The following is a 24,812-nucleotide window of genomic DNA, read 5'->3' as shown; positions in this document are numbered from 1 at the left end:
CCTCTCTCTCTCTCTCCCTCCTTCACTCCCCCCTCTCTCCCTCCCTCTCTCTCTCCCTCCTTCACTCCCCCCTCTCTCCCTCCCTCTCTCCCTTCTTCACTCCCCCCCTCTCCTTCACTCCCCCCTCCCTCCTTCACTCCCCCTCTCTCCCCCCTCTCTCCCTCCTTCACTCCCCCCTCTCTCCCTCCCTCTCCTTCACTCCCCCCTCTCTCTTCCTCCCTCACTCACCCCTCCCTCCTTTCATCAAACCCTTCTTCCATCTTCACTACTTCCTCCCTCCTTCCTTAACTCCCTCTCTCCCTCCCTCCTCCACCCCCTCTCCTTCCCTCCCCCCACCGTCCTTCACTCACTCCTCGTTCCTTCACTCCCCCCCTCCCTAATTCACTCCCTTCTTCCCTCCCCCGCCTTCTGTGTTTCCTTTGAGCTGCGGTGGTCAAATCGTTTTCCACTCGTTTACCAGCCTCTGGAGAACACAGAATGATTGACTCTTTCTGCTCGCCCTCCCTCTCTCTCTCTCTCCTTCCATCCCTCTCTTTTTCCGTCTGATTCTGTCCTTTTTTCTTTTTGTCGTTCATGCTCTGTCCGTCTGTCTGTAAATATGATTCTCTCGTATAATGGAGAGAGTATGGAGAGAGGTAAACAAAGAGAGGTAGAAAGAAAATAAGTAGAACGAGGAAGAGAGAGGCTGTGTGTGTGAGGTAAAGAGTGGTTGTGTGTGTCTGTGTGTGTGTGTGGGTGAAAGATAGAGAGAAAGAGAAGTAAATCTTTTACTTCAGCCTATTTTTAATCACCAAGCACTGCAGCAGTGAAGACTTCTCCTCCAGATTCTACGGGTGTTCACTCCAACTCTGCATTCATGAGGATAACTGCTTCCTGAATACTAAAACGTGTTTTGGTTTTATCCAGATGTACGTCTGGCTCTGCATTGTGTTTAATAATAACCAAACACTATAATAACTTCACTAATCTCAACCCAACACTTATCTACATAATAAGGTTTCTTCTCTTTGTCTCTTTGTCTCAGAACCCACCTCAGAGCTCCATCAGAGCACAGCTCCATCATAGAGCTCCACCTCAGAGCTCCACCGCAGAGCACAGCTCCATCATAGAGCCCCACCGCAGAGCTCCACCGCAGAGCACAGCTCCATCATAGAGCCCCACCGCAGAGCTCAACCTCAGAGCACAGCTCCATCATAGAGCTCCACCACAGAGCACAGCTACATCATAGAGCCCCACCACAGAGCACAGCTCCATCATAGAGCTCCATCATAGAACCCCACCGCAGAGCTCAACCTCAGAGCAGAGCTCCATCATAGAGCTCCACCGCAGAGCTCAACTTCAGAGCACAGCTCCATCATAGAGCTCCACCGCAGAGCACAGCCCTATCATAGAGCCCCACCGCAGAGCTCCACCACAGAGCACAGCTCCATCATAGAGCTCCATCATAGAACCCCACCGCAGAGCTCAACCTCAGAGCACAGCTCCATCATAGAGCTCCACCGCAGAGCTCAACTCCATCATAGAGCTCCACCTCAGAGCACAGCTCCATCAGAGAGCTCCACCGCAGAGCTCCACCTCAGAGCACAGCTCTATCATAGAGCCCCACCGCAGAGCTCAACCTCAGAGCACAGCTCCACCACAGAGCTCCACCACAGAGCACAGCTCCGTCATAGAGCTCCACCGCAGAGCTCCACCACAGAGCACAGCGCTATCATAGAGCTCCACCGCAGAGCTCCACCTGAGAGCACAGCTCTGTCATGGACTTCCACAACAGAGCACAGCTCCGTCATTGACTTTCACCTCAGAGCACAGCTGAACTCCAGTCACTTCAAAACCCCAAACTCCCTGGAGGTTCATCGTAGACCACACAAAAAGCCACACAAAAACAAGGGAAAACACATTATTACTAACTGATTTAAATGTTCCGTGTTATAGTGAGGCGATCCAACAGAATTCCAAAGAGTCGACTTAAAGGTAACATTTTGATCCAAATACATCCAGTTGAATAGAAACAAATCTGAAACTCAAAGTCTGATATAAGTAAAAATGCATCCAACCATTAGAATAGTATACCCTAAAATGTTAGTATAGTTTAGAATTTTTCCGAATCTAGAATGATTTAAGATTGTTCACCTCAATCTTAGTGAAACAAAATAATTCTTGGTAAATAGTCCTATAAGTCTTCAACAAAGACTGATTATTATTTCGGGGTGAGTAATTTTACAGCTCCTTGGCAGCCCACAGTGACACGCTGTGGTCACCCGGTGTACTGCAATGATTAATTCAGTGTGTAAAATTAAAATAAATTGGTACATCTTTTGCTTTACAGAAGGTAATACTTTACAGTCCAGTGATATATATATATATACACATATACATATATATATACACATATACATATATATATATATATATATATATATACATATATATATATACACATATATATATATATATATATATATACACACATATATATATACATATACATATATACATACATATATACACATACATATATACACATATACACATATATACATACACATACATATATATATACATATATACATATATATACATATATATACATACATACATACACATACATATATATATACATATATACATATATATATACATATATATATATACATACATACATATATATATATATACACATATATATACATATCTGTAGTCCCTCTACCACATATAAACCAACAACTCAAAGTCAATAGAGTATTTATTTATTACGTATTAACAATGATGTCTTGTTAAAGTCAAATTGACAGCTTGTCTCTTTCAGATGGAGCTGTTCAGACAAAAGGTGGAAAAAAGCAGGATATGAAACAAAAAAAATCTGATGTGTTAGCACATTCGACAGAAAACAAAATGGGCACCGATACGCACAGCACTAGCAATTAACTAGCAGAGGTTTTTTGTTTTTTCGCTGAAGGAGGCTCATCTGTTACCATGGAGACGGTATCTGTGTCGGACTCTGTAAAATAAAACAAGACAAATAAGTTTGATCCTCAAGCAGAAAGTTGGAAATGAGCCCTACAGAGAAAGAGTTAGTCCAGAGTCCTACAGAGAGGTTAGACCAGAGTGCTGCTAAGATAGATTTGGTTCGCCTACCTTTTGGTTGCGTGTCTTTAGGTGTTTTCACTGTGTAGATGATTCCACAAGCTGTTTTCCTCGTTTCTGAAGACAGAAATGTAGACAGACACAGAAAGATATACCAGATCACCGGATTAGGCTGAACTAATGTTGACATTCACATCAGATCAGTTGATCTTTTATCTGTCATCAATATTATGTACGTCATGTTATCATAAGTAGTAGTAATACTGGCTCTCATAGTGTTATTCGCGGTGATGCCAGATGCAGTTGTGTTGTAAAGGTACTGTACCTGCGTGCATCAGAACCGAGCGACAGTTTGAAGACACCCCGTCCTTTGCCTCCACCTCCGACATACCAAACAACTGAGCTCTGAATGCTCACGTTAAAGATGATATACTTAACATATCAATACTTTAGATTATTTGTTTAGTTTTGTGGACAGTCCCTTTTGATTTACTCTACAGTAACAGGAGCAGCTTTAGCCCATTTGGCTCATTTCCCGCTGTAGTCCCCTAAACACTTAAGATTATACATTTAATACATAGATACGTCTATACATCTGTAATATAACCATATCACCACTACAAAACAGGTGTTATATAAAGATATACATGTGCAATGGATGAAGGATACAGGTTGGCAATGTCATAAGGTCCTCTCAGCTCTAAAGCCTGTCACAACAAAAGAAATAAAAGCGTTAACGAAAGAAATTTAGACAACGTTTGATTCTTTAAGATGTTTTATTAAAACTAACCTTGTCCGTCCCGCTGGAGATGATGACATTCTGGAGGAAAAAGTATAACTTTATTAAACAACATATACTTTACATTATTAAAACTGATATACATAGGTAACATTCAAGAGCGATTATTTTAGTTTGATTTGTTAGAAATGGCCTAGCCACCGGTCAGTTATTAGAGAGTGAGTGAGTGAGTGAGTGAGTGAGAATTCACTTTAAGAATATCCCTATTGACTGCGCTTGCCTCTGAATGAGACCATCCAGATTTTATTTACTTTTCCGGGATAGTTTTGGAGAATCCCTCTTGCCTGTCAATCACAGATGCTCTACTTCTGAGGGCGTATAACGAATATAACAAACAGCATCTTTAAATGCAATCCGTCCGCCATGATACAGAGAGACAGCTTGTGAAGACAGACAGACTGACTGACCTTTCCGCTGTTGCGCTCCACCAGGGCCAGGCCGTTGGTAAGGGTGTAGCGCCTCGTGGTGGAGTCTCTGATAGCTGCAGCGTAGCACACCTCAAACATCACCCCTCTCTCTCTGGCCTGCACACACACGCACACACACAATCATTCCTCCACAGGAGTCGTATGAATGATGATATTGCTGGGTGCTTAGGTATGGTGATGAAGACTCACCGCGTTTATAGGTGCCCTTTTGAAGAAGAAGGGAAGCCGCTCTGTCATAGTGATGCAGATGATGTCTACATCAAACGTCATGCATGCCGCCTACACACACACACACACACACACACACACACGCAGTTGATATACATATTACGTTTGAGCATTAATGTGTTGGACGTGTGCGCGTGTGTTGCTGGCTTACATGGAAAAGTTTTTCTGTGGTTGGATGAACAGCCAGGATGTCGTAAGCTTTATACTCAGCTGCATTTTGTCGCTGAGGAGACCGGACAAACACACACCACAGATCACATACTCATTTACATTTACATTTAGGGCATTTAGCAGACGCTTTTATCCAAAGCGACTTACAATAAGTGCAATTGTTACAATAAGTACATTTGTCATAAGAAGTTCAACAATATATCGCTGTCGGTACAGTAAAGATGTTCATAGAACCAAGTGCAAGTATTACAATCGCTAGGCTAACCCATTCCCCGTGTAAAGCAGCGATAGCAGCTACTGTAGATGCTACACAATTAAGTACCTTGAATAAGTGCAATGTACAAGTGCCAGGACGTACAACATTCAATGGTGGCTGTGCATTGGGACTACTCCTCTAGGTTCGTCCCCCTAGACCTAGATAAAATCCATCTGGGTCAGATCCCCATGAAATTTAGATCACATCCCTCTACATATAAATGCCTGTAGATCACTAGACCACATCCCTCTAGAACAGTGGTTCCCAAACTTTTTGTGCCCAAGGCACACCAAAGGACAAATAAAAATTTCAAGGCACACCTATTGTGCAAAATAGCCTTATAACACGTGTTATCACTAATATCATCTGTTTATCTGTTAAGTTTATAATTATTTACTAATGCCAAATAAGATGTGACAAAGACAACTATTCTACTCATGAAATATTTATAAACAAAATACTTCACAAAAATATTTAAACTTTATCAAATTGGGCTTAATCAAACACACCCATTTCAACCAGACAGGTGAGGCAAAGGAAACAGAAATTCAGCAGAGAACTGTCCATGAGAAAGCTGCATGGTCCTGAATCTGACCCACAAATTGTAACTGTAACATTTAGAATCAGGCTTTTTTTGTAAATATTCTGCCTACTAACAAATCAGTGGGACACATGTGCCTGTCGGGGCGCACAGATTTTTTTAATCCTTGGTGGCACGGAGGAGAGGGCCACTCGCAAGTCCTGCTCAACAGAGAGCCGTGACCTGGTCTTGTTCTTCATGTAAACAAGAGTGGAGAACGCCAACTCACACAGGTAGGTGGTGGGGAAATGAAGAAGTTGGTCGATAGCGTGGTGGGAGATGGTTGGATATTCTGATGCACAAACCAACCAAAACTGATCGAGTGTGAGCTCACTAAATTTCAGTTTCAGCGTGCGGTCCGCACGGAGCTCTGCGCTCTCCTCTCTCTCCTTCATAGTGAGCTTCTCGGTTGAGGACTCGGACTCCTGGTTGAATGGGTCTCGGATCCAGTCATTGTCCTCGATGTCCGCCACACGTGGAAAATAGCGCTCAAACCTCTCTTTTAAGGTCTGAAGGTGTTCGGCATATATAGCGCGCTCACTGGCTGCCTGTGGCACAGCTGATGCCAGCGGGAACATGTTCATGGAGCCCTGTTCCAAAGCCTCGCGCCACAGGGTCAGTTTGCCCATAAAGCCCCGAATCTTGTCTGTGGATGATAAAATGTTTTCATTCCTGCCCTGAAGCTTTGCGTTTAACTCGTTGAGAGGCCCAAATATGTCTGCAAGGTAAGCCAGCCTGGCGCACCAGCTCTCATCCGCGAGCCTGTCCTTATGTGGGACAGCGTGTTCACGTGAAAATTCCAAAAGCTCTACCTGATGCTCGTAAAAACGGGATAAGACTTTCCCCCGAGGCAACCATCGTACCTCTGTGTGGAGGATCAGGCTTTGGTGGTCGGCTCCCATCTCAGCGCACAGCTGGGAGAAAAGGTGAGATTTCAGGGGCCTTGATTTGATGTAATTCACCATCTGCACAGCCTGATTCAGCACCTCAGTCAACTCCGGGGGCATGGTTTGGGCAACTAATGCCTCTCGATGCAAAATGCAGTGGTTGGTCACTATCTGTGGATTTTGTGCTTTTACCTTTGCAATAAAGCCTCTCACTCTCCCCGTCATGCATGCCGCACCATCCGTGCACAGACTGACGCACATACTCCAGCACAGATTGTTTTCTTTTAAGTAGTTATCAGTTACCTTGAATATTTTTTCTCCCGTTGTATGGCTTGCCATTTCTTTACAGAAGAAAAAAGTCTCTTTAATAGAGTCACCGTCAACATACCTGACGTTTGCCAGGAGCTGGGCAGCCCCACTTATGTCGGTCGATTCATCTATTTGAAGAGAAAATCTGCCACTCGCCTGCAGTTTCTCTGTTAAATGTTGTTCAATGTCTTCTGACATGTCATCTATTCTTTTTTTTGATTGTGTTATCAGATGCCGGCACCTTGGATAGCTCATTTGCGGCATCTGGACCCAGCATGACACCTGCAATTATTTTGCAAGCAGGCAGGATGAGTGTCTCCGCTATTGTGTGAGGCTTCTTTTGCTTTGCAATAAGCTCCGCTAGCATGTAACTAGCCTCCATTGCCTTTTCAGACACTTTCACACAATCCAACAAACGGTCTTGCTGCCTCTGGTTCAGATCCCGCGCTCTTTTGAAATAGGCCAGGTTTCTCTCAGCGTGGAAGGGATGTTTGGTTTCCAAGTGCCTCTTCAGCTTGCTTGGAACCACATTAGCATTAGCTAACTGCTCCCGACAGAGGACGCACTCCGGCTGAGGAATGTTGACATCCCCGGTCCAACTGAAGCCATAAGACAGGTAACTTTCATGATACTGTCGGCTGACAGTTTTTTTCCTCTTTTCTTTCGGTGGGTTGTCAGACTCGGCAGTCTCTGCACTGGTGGTTGGTGGTTTGCTCCGCACGAGAAAGCGCTCCATTTTCCCTCTTGTTTATGTTTTAATGTTGTGTTGACCTACTGCCTTTGATGTGTCACAGTCTAAATTAAATTCCCACCTGCGCAACTGCACGAACAGCGAAATGTGGGATCCTCTTTGAGGATTTTTTAAATAGTTTTTAGATAAAGAGTTTGCCTCTGTATTATGGAATGAGTGCATTCAAAGTAGTATATAGTAAATTAAAATAATTATTTTTGTCTAGTTGTATACTATATTGCAGGTTGGTTGTCACAAAATCCCACGGCACATTTGGACCTGCCTCACGGCACACCAGTGTGCCGCGGCACACAGTTTGGGAACCACTGCTCTAGAACACAACCTCTATCTCACCCATCTAGATCGCACCTCTCAAGATCACATCCTTTTACACCGGAGCCCTTTTAGTACTCTAGATCAAAACCCTCTGGCTCACATCTGTATACAGCACACACCCTATCAAGTAAATATTATTCATATTAATAATGAGTAAATAAACTTACAAAGTGATTGGAATCTGATACCAAGATGGTCAGTCTGTTGAGAATTTTGATAGGCCGAGATTTCCCCTGAGAGAGAGAGAGAGAGAGAGAGAGAGAGAGATTCAATAACATTTTTTATTATTATCTTATTTATAGTCCTATAAACAACCATCGTTCTTAGACATTCCTGCCTTACTAACGCAGTATTCTAACCAACCCTAACCCTCTTACCTGGACTATTGGAAGCTCGTCTACTAGTTGGTCAAGCGGCGTCGGTCTGGGAATCTCCTGGAAGTTAACAGAGTGTCGGGTCAGGTGGATGGAGGTGATCATGACGTTGGTGTTGATTATGGCAGGGTTGGTGTTGATAGGGGTGGTGGTGGCGATAGTGGTGCTGCAGGTGGTGTTCGTGAAGTTATGTTAGTGCTGGTCTGGTCATTGTTGGTGATGCTGAATCAAACCTTTTTGCCCTTGCTCTGCGCCTCATGCACATAGTTGATGGCGACCGTGGAGAAGCCAACTGACGCAAAGAAAGAAATACAATACAATTACCCAGTGATAAATAGTCCAAGGGAGTTTAAGACGCTAAAAAATAAAGATCACAGGTTAAATTAAGTAACATCATTATTCGTAGTAGAGTAGTTACGGTGTGCAGCTGTCTCCAGGAGGGTCTTGAGTCTCTTCTTGTCCGCAGTGAAGGGAAGGTTGAGGTCCATGAACAAAGACATGATGGTTGAGGTCTAAGATGAAAGGTTTAACATTACCTACATGCAGAATAAATGTTATGTTTGAGGTATTGGATGTCTGATAGGGAAGGTTTCTGTCAACATGTGGGGCTACTGGGGCCGAAACGTCTGACGGGAAATGTAGTTGTACCAAGACAGACTTATTTCCGTTTCCGTTTATAGTCGATACATATTCCTTGGTTTTGCCTTCCAGGAACAAACACTCATTGTTAATAAATATAGATTGATAATTGATACATATTTATTCATTAGACATAAAATGTAACTTGTCATATACCTCAACTCTGCTTTTTATATGCAGCCGCAGTGTATCTGAGTGTCCACTGGGTGTCATCGTAACACAATGAAACGCTCATTCATTAACGATACGATTATATATGACTGTACTAAAGCTATAATTGACTGCTTTAATAGTTCATATTAATACGCTGAGGATATTATTAATTCACTGTTCCCGTTCATTTTAAACCAATATAACCAGGGTATTTGTAAAAATAGTGTCTTCTTCTCGCGAGTGTTGCTTCGAGAAGTGGGCGTGGATGTGGGTGTATTCAGTCCGGTGATTGGTCCGCTGTTTCATGTTTAAAATGACCCCGCGGCCAACCGAACAACAAGCTTTTCTTAATGTATTGCTTTGAAAGATCTCGACAAGATTAAGTCAAAGTTACTGCCATTAAGTAGGTATAGTTACCGTATGATATATTAGTATTGTATAAGACCACCTGAAATACCCACTGCCAGTGCTTACAGTAATGTAGGTTGGAAATGTGTCTCTGCAGTAACTTTAGTTAGCACGGGTTTAGCCGCTAGTTGAGCCACTGATGTTGTCGTTTACTGTACTACTGTTGTCGTTCTCGTGCAACTGTGTTACACTGTTGATTATGACGTTATGAATATTATGATGATCTTAAAACCAGAATGATGGAGAGCTGCTTGGCTGCGAAGCCCGATAGAGAGGGTCCTCTGAAGGTAGACGATATCCGCAAAGATCTATTCCAGGACTACTCCTCACCAACCCCGGTTTGATTACGAATAATGCATTATTATAATAATGTATTATCATTAATGTTGTCTTCAAAACAGGTTTGATTAACCGTTAATAATTTGTCATCATTTAATGATGATGTTAATCTCTCCATAAAATAACAGCATAAAACAAATATTAAGCAGCTGAAGGTGAACGTCCAGAAGGAGAACCTTCAGGTCTATCTTAGGATCAGACCCATCACCTCAAGGGAGATCATCCAGGACGTGCCACAGGTAACACACACACACACACACACACACACACACACACACACACACACACACACACACACACACACACTTAGGATGTTTCCCATTACCTTGTAAAGATTTTTTAATGCTTCCTATAGCATTGACACCTATTTACAAACCTTCCGACTTCCTATGACCTTGATACCAGTATAAGAGTGTCTTTAGTATTGTCGATGTGTGTATTCAGTTTTATATGAGTGTGTGATTGCATAGTTGCATGTGTATTTTTATCGTCAGTGTGTGTAGTCGGTGGTATATGAGTGTGTGATAGTATAGTAGTCTTGTAGTTGTTTTATCAGTAGTATTGGGGTGTGCGTAGTTGTGTAGACATAGGTGTGTAGACATCAGTATAGGGCTGTGTATAGTTGTATATTATGAGTGTGTAGTATTGGAGTGTGTGTAGTCGGCACTAGTGTTCGAATGTGTGTGAGTGTGTAAGTGCATTAAGCAGACTGTGTCTTTCCTCAGGACTGTGTGTCTCTGGAGGGGGAGGAAACGGTGGTGTTGAAGGCTCCTTCATTCTGTCAGTCTAGTTGGCACAGCGAAAAGAACCTCCCAAAAACTGTGCAGAAGTTCAACTTCACCAAGGTGAGAATATGTGTCTATCTATTTACAGAGAACAGTGTGTACTGGTGTCTATGAGAACAAGCATTGCATTTATATCTCTTTATAATATATTTTATCCTTTGTCTTCCCCTTAATGTTTCCTTTTCTTTGATATCATGTATGACCTCAGGGCATGCAGATGTAAACAAGCATTCCCGGATTAGTCTGACACATTTTCAAAATGTTTTTACTTGCACGGTCCCAGTCAAATAAACCAAGAACCAAGTATACACTGTACAAGATGGTATCAAAAAGTGTATTTATTAATATAGTGCTAGTATCAGTATGTTTAACTATAGTAAATCCAAAGGCAACATACTGGGAAACAGGACGGCTAGCAGACCAAAAGCACTAACATAGTACTACATGCGCGTAGTAATTATAATAAAGTAAAGTGATGTAGTTAGAAATTGTAGTCACTAGTTCCTAGTATTAGCCTAGTTCTTACTAGCATATGTTCTTTAGGTCTAGCTAGTATTATGCTACGTTCCAGGGACACTTTTCAGCCCGTAAGTTACGACTTAAAGTCACGACTCATGACTTTGTAGCGTTCCAGGAATATTCCAAGTATGTTGCACTCAAAGCCAGGGTATGCTGTGACACGAAAGTATCTCTGTTTTAGCATTGCTGTATCACCATGGTGACGTATGCTGCCAACCTTACCCGGCCTGGCGCAGTTGCGTAAAAGCACCTCCTACTGACCAATCAATTATCTTGAAAAACAAAGTTATCCGATGCGCGTGCAAAAATGCTACTACTATGGACGTTCATACCATAAAACATGTCCTAGCAACCGATTTTATTTGTTTTTATAGATGGTACCAACAGAGGCCGCCATTGGTTTTTATGTGTGTGACGTCAAAAGCTGTTACTGGGTGTAGAATCGGTCTGGTATGCACGCCAGTAGTACCAGTACTAACTGGTACATGCCCTGTAGGTGCTGGGTCCAGACAGCAGCCAGAGACAGGTGTTTGAGGGGACGGTGAACCCGCTCGTCCAAGGGGTTCTGGAGGGAAGAGACGCTGTCGTCTTTACCTACGGCGTCACCAACGCCGGCAAGACCTTCACCTTCCTGGGTCAGAACCAATAACCTACCTTATACCACTCTGAACCAAGAGACTAACTCTGTGTTAGCACCAATCTATGTCCTGTCTGGCTATATGCTATAGATCTAGTGTGTGTTTAGCTGTACAACTAGTTTGTGTATATCTATATATATCTAGTATGTGTGTCTATATATGTCTAGTACATGTTTATCTATGTATATATTATGTGTGCATCTATCTTTCCCAAGTATGTGTGCGTCAATCTTGACCTAGTATGTGTACATCTAGCTTTACCTAGTATTGTATATGTCCTCAGGTCCGGAGCATGATGGGGGGATCCTACCCAGGTCTCTGTCTGTCATCTTCAGGTCTATAGAGGGCCATATCTCTGCTGACTGCAGCCTGAAGCCTCAGCGCTGCAAAGACGTCACTAAGCTAACCCGCCTGCAACAGACCAACGAAGCCACACTTAAGAACCAGCTGCTGAAGCTGTTCAAACAGGTGTGTGTCTGTCTGTCTGTCTGTCTTTCTGTCTGTCTCTGTGTGTGTGGGTTAGGGATGGGTCAGAATATTCGATTATTCGTTCCCGAGGGTCAAAGTCGATTTTTAACATTTGGACCGTAAACATTTTGTTCCCAATTCAAATAAACAAGAAATAACGGACGACAGAGAAAATAAATGAAGACCATTCATTTATAGGGGGATTATTTGTTTATCAACACGGCGGATGTGCGTGCATAATTATCGCCGTAAGAAAATTTGATTGACCGGTTGCCATGGTCTCTCTGTGCGGTTAATTTGCAGTTGCGGTGTTAACTAGCGATGTTGTCAGCTTACTGTTACATTAAACTGTAATCAGACAACGCAGTTATATTCTATAGACCCTTTAGTATCTGTGGTATAAAGGCTGGGACGAATTTCAAATTATAAATACGTACTCTTTATGTTGAAAGTAGACCATCGCGATTCAGCCTTTATACCACAGATACTGTAGGACTATAGCATATAACCGCGTTTTCGGATTACAGTTTAATGCATTTTTCACAATTTACCAGCTCTTGTTTTGGGGGCTGAACAGACAATTTGACTGGAACTACTTAGCAGGTGGTTGTTGTTTTGCGTTTAAGATATTAAGTGATTTCTTGCCGATGATCCATGGCTGCCTTTGTGAATGTCGGCACACATCGAATAATTGATTATTCGTTCATACCACCCACTGATTATTCCTTCTTCCTGGATATTTTCTCTCTCTCTTTAGAGCGACAGTCAGAAGCCCAACTTGTCTCAGAGTTCAACCTGTTCTTCAGAAGGTATTAAAACAAGATATAACTATTACTACTAATAGTAACCTTTACTACTAATTATTAGTACAATGCATAACTATGAGTAACTACCACTGTGCTATTTATTTATTTATTTATTTATCACTACCATACATAACTATTCCTGCACCTGTGTGTTGTTCTGAGTTGATTTAATGTGTGTCTGTGTGTGTGTGTGTGTGTGTGTGTGTTAGGTGACTCCAGGATAAGCAGTGCTAGCACTAGTGCTGATACTAGTGCTAACATCAGTGCTAACATCAGTGCTAACAGCAGTACTACAGAGTCTGATAGTTTCCAGCTCAGCATCGACTCTGCAACAGAGTTCTCAGTCTGGGTTTCTTTCTGTGAGATCTACCGGGAAAATATACATGACTTACTGGAAACACAGGTAACACACACACACACGCGCACACACAGAATGAGGGGTGTTATGGTCATGGGATGTGGGTGTGGTTATTATGCTCATGTGATGATGGGGTGTCGTGTTCACGTGATGCAGGAGCCTCGAACCCAGAAGAGAAATCTTCTACGTCTGGCTCAGGATGTCAAGGGAAACTCCTTCATCAAAGGTACCTCTCCCCCATCATCTACCTCAACCCACCTCAACCCCACCCCATAATGTACCTCAGCCACTCTCATAACCCCACCACTACATAATGTACCTCACCCCACCCCCATAATATACCTCACCCACTCTCATAACACCCAACTACATAATGTGCCTCACCCCCACCCCCATAATCCACTTCACGCCCATATTCTCCCCCACCCCCATATCCTGCCTTACCCCAGCCCCCATAATCTAGTTCTCCCTCCCCCCCATAATCTTCCTCACCCACCCCCATAAACTATCTCTGCCTATCTACAAGATCCTAGTATATAGTAGTACACGATAGTGTAGTATATCTATAGTGTGTAGGATAAGAAAAGATAATCCTTTATTAGTCCCACACTGGGGAAATTCGCAGGGTTTCAGCAGCAAACTCTCTCCGTGCAAAATACAAATACAAGCAAAGGACTATGTACAACAGTGTGCACTTGTGCATATGTATTGGCAGTGAGTGTGTGTATATATGTGTATTCTTATAGTATGTGTGTTGTGTGCAGATCTACGCTGGGTTCAGGTCCACAGTGCAGAGGAGGCCTACAGGATCATGAAGATCGGCAAGAAGAACCAAAGCCTGTTCGCTACAAAACTGAACCAGCTGTCTAGCCGCAGGTAACAACCAATACAAGGCCAGCAGGGATGTTTTGAAAGACGACAAAGCCTGGCTTGTCAACTCCTACAAACTTGGGCAGAAACGCCTCTCATCGTTTCCCCATGCTAACTGCAAGGCTAGCGTTAGTCGAAAGGCTTGCGTTGGATGCAAAGCTAGCGTTAGCTGCAGAGCAAGCGTTTTTCATCGAAGAATTCCCCCAATAGGTACCTGTCTTTCTGACTGTCTGTCTCACTCTCCACCTGTCTGTCTCCTTGTCTCCAGCCACAGTATGTTCTCCATCAGGATCTTGCGTTTGGAGAAGACAGGACTCATGAGAGTGAAGTCTGTGAGCGAGTAAGTCTCTCTTATAGATCACTAATGACTTACTACGGCTCACTCTAATCACAGCACTGAAGTGTGTGTGTTTGAGTGTTGCAGGCTGTATATTACAGTAAGGACAGTACTGAAGTGTGTGTGTTGCAGGCTGTGTCTCTGCGACCTGGCCGGATCCGAGCGTTGCACTCGCACTCAGAGCCAGGGTGAGCGTCTTAAAGAAGCGGGAAACATCAACACCTCCCTGCTCACTCTGGGCAAGTGTCTGAACGCCATGAGGCTGAACCAGCATCACAGGTCAGTAGAGCCGCAGTGTACCTCCTGCCAATCCATTTCTGCCCTTATTTGGTCGCAAGATGTTTGTCAGCATTGTGTGTCCGCTTCTCTAACCACTCGTTTCCCGCCTCCTCCCATCTGTCCTCTAGGATTCAACAGCACGTGCCCTTCAGGGAGTCCAAACTCACCCACTTCCTGCAGGGCTTCCTGTGCGGCCGCGGGGCCGTTTGCATGATCGTCAACATCAGCCAGTGTCCCTCCGCGTACGACGAGACCCTCAACGTCCTCAAGTTCTCCGCCCTGGCCCAGAAGGTTCGTCCCTCGCCCGCCGCGCCCATTTCATCCAGAAACACCGCCCTAAAGGCCGCCGTTTTCCATCCGCCAAGTAGGCTGTGAAACGCGACATCGATGGGGTACAATGTATTCACTCTAGATTTAAGTGCTGCGTGTTCAATGACGCGAGCCGCTGTGTGGCGCAACGCAACCATTGACGTGGTATCGTTGACCAATCACAGGCATTTGTGTATTGGGGCGGTGTGTGGGCTGCTTCGGCTGAGCAACTGTGGTGGCCCAATGCGGCGATTCGGTTTTAAGTACGTCAGAGCCTGAAGGGCCCCCAACACACCACAGGCTACAGAACGCTGCACTCCACAGAGTGTGTATCAGGGCCCTTACAAATCTCACTCTCTCCGTCTCTCTCCATCTATCTCGTTCTCTCTATTTCCCTCTGTCCCTCGCTCGCTAACTATCTCTTAATATCTGTGTCTGTCTCTGTCCCTCTCTCACTCTCTCCCTCTCTCTCTTTGTCTCTCTGTCTCTCTCTCTTTCTGTCTGTCCATGTCTATCTCTCTCTCTGTCCCTCACTCCGTAGGTGGTGGTGCTAACCTCGCAGCCTGTTCTGCCCCCTGTGGCCCCCAAGAGGACAGCCAGGGAGCTGTCCATGATGATCGACCAGGCTGATTGTCCCATCAAACGGGGACGGCAGAGCTCCATGGTTGCCTGGGAGACGAGCCTAGAGGATGTGGTGGAGGAAGCTGATGATGATGATGAGGATGAGGATGAGGATGATGATGATGATACTGAAGAGGAAGAGGACGAGGACGAGGAGTGTATGGATGAGGAGACTGTGCTCGAAGCAGGCAACGAGGAGGTGAGTGTCTGTCTGCCTGTCGGTCTGTCTCTATCTGTTCGTTCCAAAAATTGACTTGTAGAAGGTTGTCCTTTTAACTGCCATGGTGGAAAAATAGACCAGCATCCGAGGAATTGTTACAAAATGTCACCCTACATATTCTTTTACCTGCCAAATCTATCTGTCACGGGCTTCACAGTCCCCTAGCGTACCACATGTTTAAATAAACTGATCATGTGTGTTTTGCATAATATATAGGTCCTATTAGTTATGTATGATCTAATGCAGTGGTTTTCAAACTGAGGAGCGCCTCCCCTGGGGGGCGCCAGAGTTCCTCAGGAGGGGCGCGACGTGAGAAAAAATAAACCAGAAAAAGTAACAGAAAAAAACGCGAAGACGCAAAGTCAAACGCAAACTCATTGCTCCCACTAAAGAGAGGTGAGCTAAAAAGGAGGCTAAACTGGCAGTTTACAGATGAAGCTGTTCAAATGTATTTAAAAAATAAGTTAAGCAAAAACATGCTTAGATAAAGATGTTAAAATGTGTTAAGAAATGTAATTAAAAACGCACAAAGATGATTGGAATGTTTCAAAAATATGTTTAAAATGTTTCAAAAATATCTTTAAAATGTTTCAAAAATATGATCAGAGATATTTAAAATGTGTAAAATATGATCAGAGATGTTTTAAAATGTGTAAAATAATTAAAAGAGCTTTCAAAACACAGGGATTTAGAACATTTTGTTGGGGGGGGGGCTCAGCTGAAATTTGTTCTCTGAGGGGGGTCTCACTCTCTCGTACTTTGAAAACCCCTGGTCTAATGTGTACCAGGGCGGCTGGCGGGAGGCTCTAGAGCTGCAGATCAGGGAGGAGGTCAGTGCTGAGTTCATGGAGCTCTTTGAACAAATGGAGAAGGACTACAGGTACTTATCCTACTATACTACAACCACTACTACTCCTATATACCTACTATATTGTCACTGTACTTTACTATGTATTTTACCACTTCTATACTCTACAGCTCGTATCTATACTACTACTAGTGCGACATTTGTTTGTATTCTACAGTGAGCGCCTGGTGAGGGAGAGGGAGATTCTGGAGGATAGAGCAGAAAAAAGAATGGAAATCATGAAGACCCTCTTCAACAAGACTTTCTCTTTGTCTGCCCCTAGCGAGGTACTGTCTGTCTGTCTGTACTGTCTGTACTGTCTGTACTGTCTGTACTGTCTGTGTGTGCTACTTCATGTCTGTCTCACCCTTTATCTGTTACTAAGGTACTGTTATAAGGTACTGTCTGTCTGCTACTAATGAGGTACTGTCTGTCTGTCGCTAACGAGGTACTGTCTGTCTGTCTGTGTGTGTGCTACTTCATGTCTGTTTCACCCTTTATCTGTTACTAAGGTACTGTTATAAGGTACTGTCTGTCTGCTACTAATGAGGAACTGTCTGTCTATCTGTCTAACCCATCTGTAACTAAGGTACTGTTATAAGGTACTGTCTGTCTGCTACTAATGAGGTTCTGGCTGTCTGCTTGCTGCGTCATGTCTGTCTCAGCCTTTATCTGTAGGTACTGTTGTAAGGTACTGTCTGTCTGACTAACCGTCTGCCACTAACAAGGTCTCCTATGTCTGTCTGCTCAAAAGGTTATACTGAGCTAACCCAGCACATATCTGTCTCCTAGCAACACACCTTTTCACCTAGCAACACACTCTGTCTCCGAGCGACACACCATGGCCCTCATAGCAACACAGTCTTTATTATACGTTAAATATGATGTCATCATGTGTAATAGGAGGTTTAGAATATTAAAGGATTGAGTGTGATGTATAATTTGTGTCCTTACAGGAGGAGGGGAAAGACGCCCTGGAGCAGATGGTGACCATGATAGCTGCTGACCTCCAGAAGATCAAGAGTGTTGCAGAGGAGGCACAAACCTGTCTCACTGACAACACAGGTACACAAACACTCACCTCTACCACTGACAACACACACACACACACACCTGTCCCACCGACACGAGATACACAAACACACACCTCTACCACTGACAACACAGGTACACAAACACTCACCTCTACCACTGACAACACACACACACACACACCTGTCCCACCGACACGAGATACACAAACACACACCTCTACCACTGACAATACAGGTACACAAACACTCACCTCTACCACTGACAACACACACACACACACACACACCCTGTCTCACTGACTCTGGATACACAAACACACACCTGTCTCACTGACGCTAGTTACACAATCACACACCTGTCTCACTGACAAGAGATACACAAACACACCTGTCTCACTGACTCACTCACTCAATCTCTCACTCTCCAGGTACCCCCCCCCCCCCCCCCCCCCCCCCCCCCCCCCCCCCGTCTCAGGTTTGTGTGTGTATGTGTGGCGATCTATATAATATCAACTGGTATATGAGTACATGTGACCTCGTTTCATAACGTGTTCCTAATGCACAAGAGGCTTGAGTGTGGAGCCCAGCACAATGAAGGTAGAATGGGGGATTTGAACCTATTGGTTTTAGAGACTGATGCTGATCTGACCAATCACAACCTTAATCATGTTGTTCTGCCTGCAGAGCTTGAGATGCTGCGATTGGACCAGCAGAGATCCCATGATCAGCTGGAGGCGCTGCGATTGGACCAGCAGAGATCACCTGATGAGCTGGAGGCGCTGCGATTGGAGCAGCAGAGTTCCCATGATCAGCTGAAGGCGACTCAGGAGGTACTCATCTTATTCTTCTGCTACCAGTACTATTTGTATGCAAGTAGTTTCACTATGAGTACTACTACTGCACACTTATACGTATGTGTGTGTGTGTGCGTGCGTGTAGAAGGTGTCCGATCTGATGGAGGCATGTCAACAGAAAGATGACACCATCAGCAAGCTGCAGGTCTCCATGGAGACGGCTGACACACAGGTATATATGTTTTATTAGTCATCTTTCAGGGAACCTTTAATAAGGTTTAAGTTGAAATGTCCTAATGTTACTTTTGTGTTTTAGCTCACCAGGTTACAGCTCCAGATCAGGGAGAAGACTGACACTGAAGCTAGCCTATCAAAGCTATTAGAAGATGCAAAGAGCCGCCTCCAAATCCTGGATCTCCAATTGGAAGAGAAGAGCCAGAGCATCGACCTTCTCACCCAGGAAGCGGATGCCTTGCGACAGGGAACGACTCGGGTAGCTGGCTGCTTCAAATTCACCTTGTTGGCCCCACAGCCTGTAACAAAATATAAAAATGTTCATTAGTGACTTTACCACTACATCTTACACACTGTGGTGGCTAGCTGTGGTGCCTAGCTGTTCTGGCTAGCTGTGAGGGCTAGGGGTGACAAAGGGCTGTCTGCTTTACAGAGGCGTGAAGAAAAAGAGGAGGGTGCTTCTGTCTTCCCTGCGGCTGTGGAGGAGATGAGGAACGAGAGGCAGGATGCTGTCGAGAAGTCGGCCCAGAAGAGGCAGCACATAGCCCAGCTACAGAAGAAGATGGACCATCTCAGAGACTTACTGACCAGCAGGTACATCACCGTGCCTACCCTTACGCCTTAGCCCTACTAACTCGTATCCCTAACCGTACATAACCCTAAAGGCACCGATATACTAAAACTAAATCAAAATTGGATTTTTCCACTTTACCAAATGGTAGATTCTGGGTACCAAATCAAAATGCCACATTGGACTTGTATTGCCAGAGTGTTTAGGGAACTCTAGTCAAACTTTTCCCACAGATCTTCCAATTGAGCGATTGCTGCCCACAATTGTTTTTTAATAACAAAAGACAATTCCCTCTGCCCTACACCAAATTAAACCCTTTCACCTCTCTCCCTCTCCTTATCTTTCCTCTCTTCTCCACCGCTCATCTCTCAGTCAGAAGGAGTGTGTCCAGCTCAGGGACGACCTAGCCAATCAGAGAGAGGAGTCCCTCAATCTGCGTCAAACCTGGCAGACAGACAAAAGGCTCCTGCAGCAGCAAGCAGAGGGCCTCACGGTGCAGCTGAAGGCCTCTGAGGAGAGCTGCGCGAAGGGGACCATTGTGGAAGAGCGCCTCGCTGAAAGTGAGACCCAGTGTGCAGCTCTGCAACAGAGACTAAGTGAGAAGGAGCTTGCAGATGAGGAGAGGAAAGCGCAAGATGAGGGAGTGAAAGAAGGTAAAAATATAAACCTAAAGTGGTTGAATCCTGTGTGATTTTGATCTGCGCTTAACACGTGTGTGTGTGTGTGTGTGTGTGTCAGAGTTGCGGCTGGCTCTCTCTTCTCTGCAGGAAAGGCTAACAGAAAGCCAGACGGAAACAAGCAGTTCAGGTAACTGACTTCCAACTACTACTAAATAACTGGAAAACAATTACACATGTTAATAGATGATATATGATTATATAACATACGACTATGGAGATTGATTCCTTCTCTCTGCAGAGCCAAACTCTCACACGAGCAGCGAGGAGGAGGACAGAGGAGTGGAGGAGGTCGTGAGGAGAGAGGAAGATGAGGTGGTGAGGAGAGAGGAAGATGAGGTGGTGGTGGTGGTGGTGGGGGAGGGGAGGGCGGTGGAGGAGAGGAAGGCAACTGTGGTTGAGGAGTTGAAGGAAGAACTGCAGCGTTTCCACCAGAAGAAGGAGGAGGAGAGGAGCAGAGCCGAGTTTGAGGCGGTGAAGAGAGAGATGGAGAGGCTGCAGAGGAGCGAAAAGGAGCAGAAGGTGAGAACTCGTGATCGACCGATTTATCGGGCCGGCCGATATTTGCGTTTTTTACGTGTATCGGCCATTTTCTTTTTTTTCTTTTTTTTTTTTTTTTCTTCGGCATGATTTACAGACAGTTCAATAAACAGTTCATTTTTTTTAAATTGAGATATTGTAACATTTGTAATCATCATTGTGTCATTTTTATGATGTTAATTGAGGGAGGCTTAGCCTGGAAATCCAGACCCACATCTAGGAAACTGTAGGGTCTGGCAACGAGTAATGAAAATGGCCCAACTCGAGGGGCCGCACCAAGCACGCATCTGAAAATATCAGAAGAATACAAGGGGTGACGTATCCAGACCAGTGGAGCTAACCAATAGATAGGACTCTTGCCGTATCGGTTGGTAAAACAGCAACGCTTTTGGCCCGCCTATATTGATACATCACAAGTATACACGAGTATATTGCTCGTTCCCAGAGTGACTCGCCGAGAACTCTGGATTTCCAGGGTATTATCGGCTCAAGAAAATCGGCATCGGTGTATCGGTTATCGACTAAGGCTGATGAAAAAATATCGGTATCGGCCCTAAAAAATCCATATCGGTCGATCCCTAGTGAGAACCCTTTCAACTCAACATAAAGAAAGAAATTTCTACAAAATTAAACAACCCATTTTTTGTATTTAGTATTACAAACCTACTCGCACATCACACATGGTGTTATTGCTTTGTGGTTTGTGTTGTGGCAGCGAGTGGTTGTTTGCGGCGTTTAATAGTTTTGATTGGATATTTTAACCATGGCCACCCTTCTGCTCTTTTCAAGCATCCCAACACCAGAAGCTGTCGCAAGAGGAAAAGTGAGGTGAGTCTCTGTCTATGTTGGGATGATCTTTGAAGGATGAGAGCCATATGAAGGGATGAGGGCCATTTGAAGGGATGAAAGCTATGTTCTCTTTGAAGGAATGAGATCTCTGTGAAGGGATGCAGGCCATATGGAGGGATGAAAACTATGTTCTTGAAGAAGGGATGAGAGCTCTATGAATGGATGAGAGCTCTTTTTTTGTGAGGGGATGATGGCTATGTTCTCTGTGAAGTGATGAGTGCTCTATTCACCACCCATACATTTTGTACTTTTTTTGTGTCCTTGTGGTTGGTGTCTCTCATTGTTGTGTTCTGGTGTTAACGAAATGTGGTTGTTTTGTTGTTGTAACCATGACGACTCATCCTCTTCTCTTTTTTCAAGGCTCATCCCAACACCAGAAACCTACGCAGGAGGAAGGTTCAGGTAGGTCTCTCTGGGTCTACCGAGGGTATGAGAGCTATATGGAGGAGTAGGAGCTCTCTGAAGGGATGGATGAGGGCTCTGTTCTCTATGAAGGGATGAGGGCTCTGTTCTCTATGAAGGGATGAGGGCTCTGTTCTCTATGAAGGGATGAGGGCTCTGTTCTCTATGAAGGGATGAGGGCTCTGTTCTCTATGAAGGGATGAGGGCTCTGTTCTCTATGAAGGGATGAGGGCTCTGTTCTCTATGAAGGGGTGAGGGCTCTGTTCTCTATGAAGGGATGAGCACTCCACCACCCCCCATTCATTGGTGAATTATATAATTGTATGTTTGTGTTTTAAGGAGCCGCAGGAAAATGACACGAAGAGAAACAGACATGGAGAAAACGGAGTGAAGGTAAATAATACTACCTTACCAACTGACAAGATACTACAGTAGAAACGCACAGCAATACTACACTCATACTGACACTATACTACAGTACAGAATGACACAATACTACACTCCATACTGACACTATACTACAGTACAGACTGACACAATACTACACTCAATACTGACACTATACTACAGTACGTACTGAAACTACTTTCTAGTACGACTAGTAATAAGGTTGTACCACTGTTGTACTAGATACTACTAGTTACTGTTATACAGTTGTACTATGTTAATACTATGTACTTTGTAGTATTTTACAGTTTTACTATGCTAATACTACAGTTGTACTATCTAGTATTATACAGTTGTACTATCTAGTATTATAATACTAGGTAGTATTAGACAGTAGCACTATGTTACTACAGTAAAACTAGGTAGTATTAGACAGCAGTAATATGTTACTACAGTAATACTAGGTAGTATTAGACAATAGTATTATGTTACTACAGTAATACTAGGTAGTATTTGACAGTAGTACTATGTTACTACAGTAATACTAGGTAGTATTAGACAGTAGTACTATGGAACTACAGTAATACTAGGTGGTACTAGACAGTAGTACTATGGTACTACAGTAATACTAGGTGGTATTAGACAGTAGTACTATGGTACTACAGTAATACTACATGGAGTGTTTTGTTTCTGCAGGCGCCAGATGGAACGCTCCAGAGGATTCTGAACTCCCCCTCCCTCCTGAGCAGCACAGGTTTGTGTTTGTGTGTGTGTGTGTGTGTGTGTGTGTGTGTGTGTGTGTGTGTGTGTGTGTGTGTGTGTGTGTGTGTGTGTGTGTGTGTGTGTGTGTGTGTGTGTGTGTGTGTGTGTGTGTGTGTGCGTGCGTGCGTGCGTGCGTGCGTGCGTGCATGCTCTGAGGAGAGATTGATCTTTAACGTCGGTCTTTAACCTCTGCCCTGAGCAGCGAAGAGCATCCTGAACCTGGTGGTCAATCGCTCGGGAGAGAAAGAGGAGGTTGGCGTGGAAACAAAGCAAAAACGAGGACGGAAAAGACTCTTCAAGAAAGACATCTCCTCTCCCCTGCTCACCCTCACGCCGCACTCTGTACTATAGTTCTACTACGCCACTGTTGTAGTACTATTATTATATATAAATCTCCTCAACATGCTTCTATTAGTACAATGGTTAAATATAATAACATGCTATTATTGCAACCTCACCACATTTCGCAAATCATTGCAGAGCCGTGTTGCTTATATGCACCTCAAATCAAGGCGTTTGAACCCCCTAGTGTACATTTGGTGTAATAACACCTCGTTGTATAGCTTGCAGAAACGCAGATAATGATATCTGTTGGCAACATTGTTGCGTTGTGTTTTGCGTGCCAACTATTCGAACAAATCACCATAGAAGCATTTTGATACCTTTTAGGGTCAGTTATTATTATGGTACAGCAATCATAGAAGCATTATATTATAATGTTACCGCTATTATAATGCATTAAGTGACTTTGTTCTTGCAGACTATGGAAGGATCAGCATGAAAAGAACGCAGTGACATGAAGAGACTGCTGTGACGCTACTGGCGGGCCGTCACTGTTTTCTTTCACCGTTTCTTTCATCATTATTTCAATTGTTTCAATTATATCAATTGTTTAGACAAAACAATATCTTACCTTTTTGTATTGTTCACTATTTGTATTGTTCACTATCACTATTGTTCACCTTGTTCACTAAAATAAAACGTTGACTGCCTAATCTGTGATAGAAATGCCTTATCTTCAATCGAAAACTTCAAACAATGACAGTGGGCATGTGCTAGCTGCATGCTTTCAAAATTGTGTGTGTGTGTGTGGGATCTGTTTAGTGTGTAGAGTGGAGTAGTGGGTTAACTGATAAGCAACCTTGATCCGTTGAGCAACATGGCAGAGCTCGGGGACAGGTTTAGCGGGATTACATCTGCGGAGACGGGACTTAATGAGATCAAGCAGTGATACGCCGCTACCCTATTACCGGGTTATAATGAAACTACCCACCACAGATATTAACCAGGTTAGTAGGGAGACCCTTAAGGGACCTACATATACCGGGGAAAAAATAAGATTTATGTAGTGTGGAAAAAAGATTAGGGTAAATAATTTGGCGGTGTGGAAAAATAACTACAGGGCCACGGAAAAAAAGGTGCGATGTGAAAAGAATTATCTTGGGCTGTGAAAAAAAGACGAGGGTCGAAAAATAAATGTTTTCTCAGATACTTATCTCGTAAAGATCTAATTTGAATTTACAATATAAACAAATCAAATCAGTGTTAGGTTACAGTTGATCTAACGTTACCCACCGCCAATATATAGCCACAGACTACAGCTGTTTTTAAACCAAACCTTAAGACTTATCTTTTTAAAAAAGCCTTTTGATTATTTCTCTTTTACTGTAGGCCTATATGTATTATATCTTTTAACAACCCTTTTTTCGCTCTTAAACTCTGTAGATCTTTGAGATTTTCGGCCCCTGCTCTACAAATAAAATGTATTATTATTTTAAATA

General features: G+C 43.8%; 2 protein-coding genes across 2 annotated transcripts; one reads left to right on the top strand and one right to left on the bottom strand.

Moving 5' to 3' along the window:
• Positions 1-2,832: 2,832 nt before the first annotated feature.
• On the bottom strand, positions 2,833-8,781 carry rpp30 (ribonuclease P/MRP 30 subunit). Its single transcript, XM_079757417.1, has 12 exons — positions 8,604-8,781; positions 8,419-8,477; positions 8,189-8,245; positions 7,979-8,044; positions 4,694-4,765; positions 4,504-4,593; positions 4,294-4,410; positions 3,878-3,907; positions 3,757-3,794; positions 3,413-3,492; positions 3,139-3,204; positions 2,833-3,001 (listed from the first exon to the last, which is right to left on the bottom strand). Exons 1-12 carry the CDS (start codon positions 8,683-8,685, stop codon positions 2,925-2,927), a joined length of 834 nt encoding a protein of 277 aa, XP_079613543.1. The 5' UTR covers positions 8,686-8,781; the 3' UTR covers positions 2,833-2,924.
• Positions 8,782-9,284: 503 nt separating this feature from the next.
• Positions 9,285-23,990, top strand: LOC307090214 (kinesin-like protein KIF20A). Its single transcript, XM_079756788.1, has 29 exons — positions 9,285-9,380; positions 9,621-9,723; positions 9,853-9,963; positions 10,450-10,569; positions 11,525-11,663; positions 11,950-12,134; positions 12,892-12,943; positions 13,150-13,343; positions 13,455-13,524; positions 14,063-14,174; positions 14,437-14,508; positions 14,638-14,784; positions 14,913-15,075; positions 15,635-15,913; positions 16,723-16,814; positions 16,960-17,068; positions 17,738-17,846; positions 18,500-18,645; positions 18,755-18,841; positions 18,926-19,102; positions 19,277-19,437; positions 19,787-20,067; positions 20,153-20,221; positions 20,333-20,613; positions 21,421-21,459; positions 21,841-21,882; positions 22,222-22,275; positions 22,966-23,023; positions 23,234-23,990. The coding sequence occupies exons 2-29, from the start codon at positions 9,622-9,624 to the stop codon at positions 23,380-23,382; spliced, it is 3,600 nt and encodes a 1,199-aa protein (XP_079612914.1). The 5' UTR covers positions 9,285-9,380; position 9,621; the 3' UTR covers positions 23,383-23,990.
• Positions 23,991-24,812: the final 822 nt, after the last annotated feature.

This window comes from Pollachius pollachius (assembly GCF_949987615.1).
Source record: "Pollachius pollachius genome assembly, chromosome: 19".
Lineage (NCBI taxonomy): Eukaryota > Metazoa > Chordata > Actinopteri > Gadiformes > Gadidae > Pollachius > Pollachius pollachius.
Note: the sequence above shows the minus strand (reverse complement) of the source record. Positions and strands in the feature narration are given on the sequence as shown.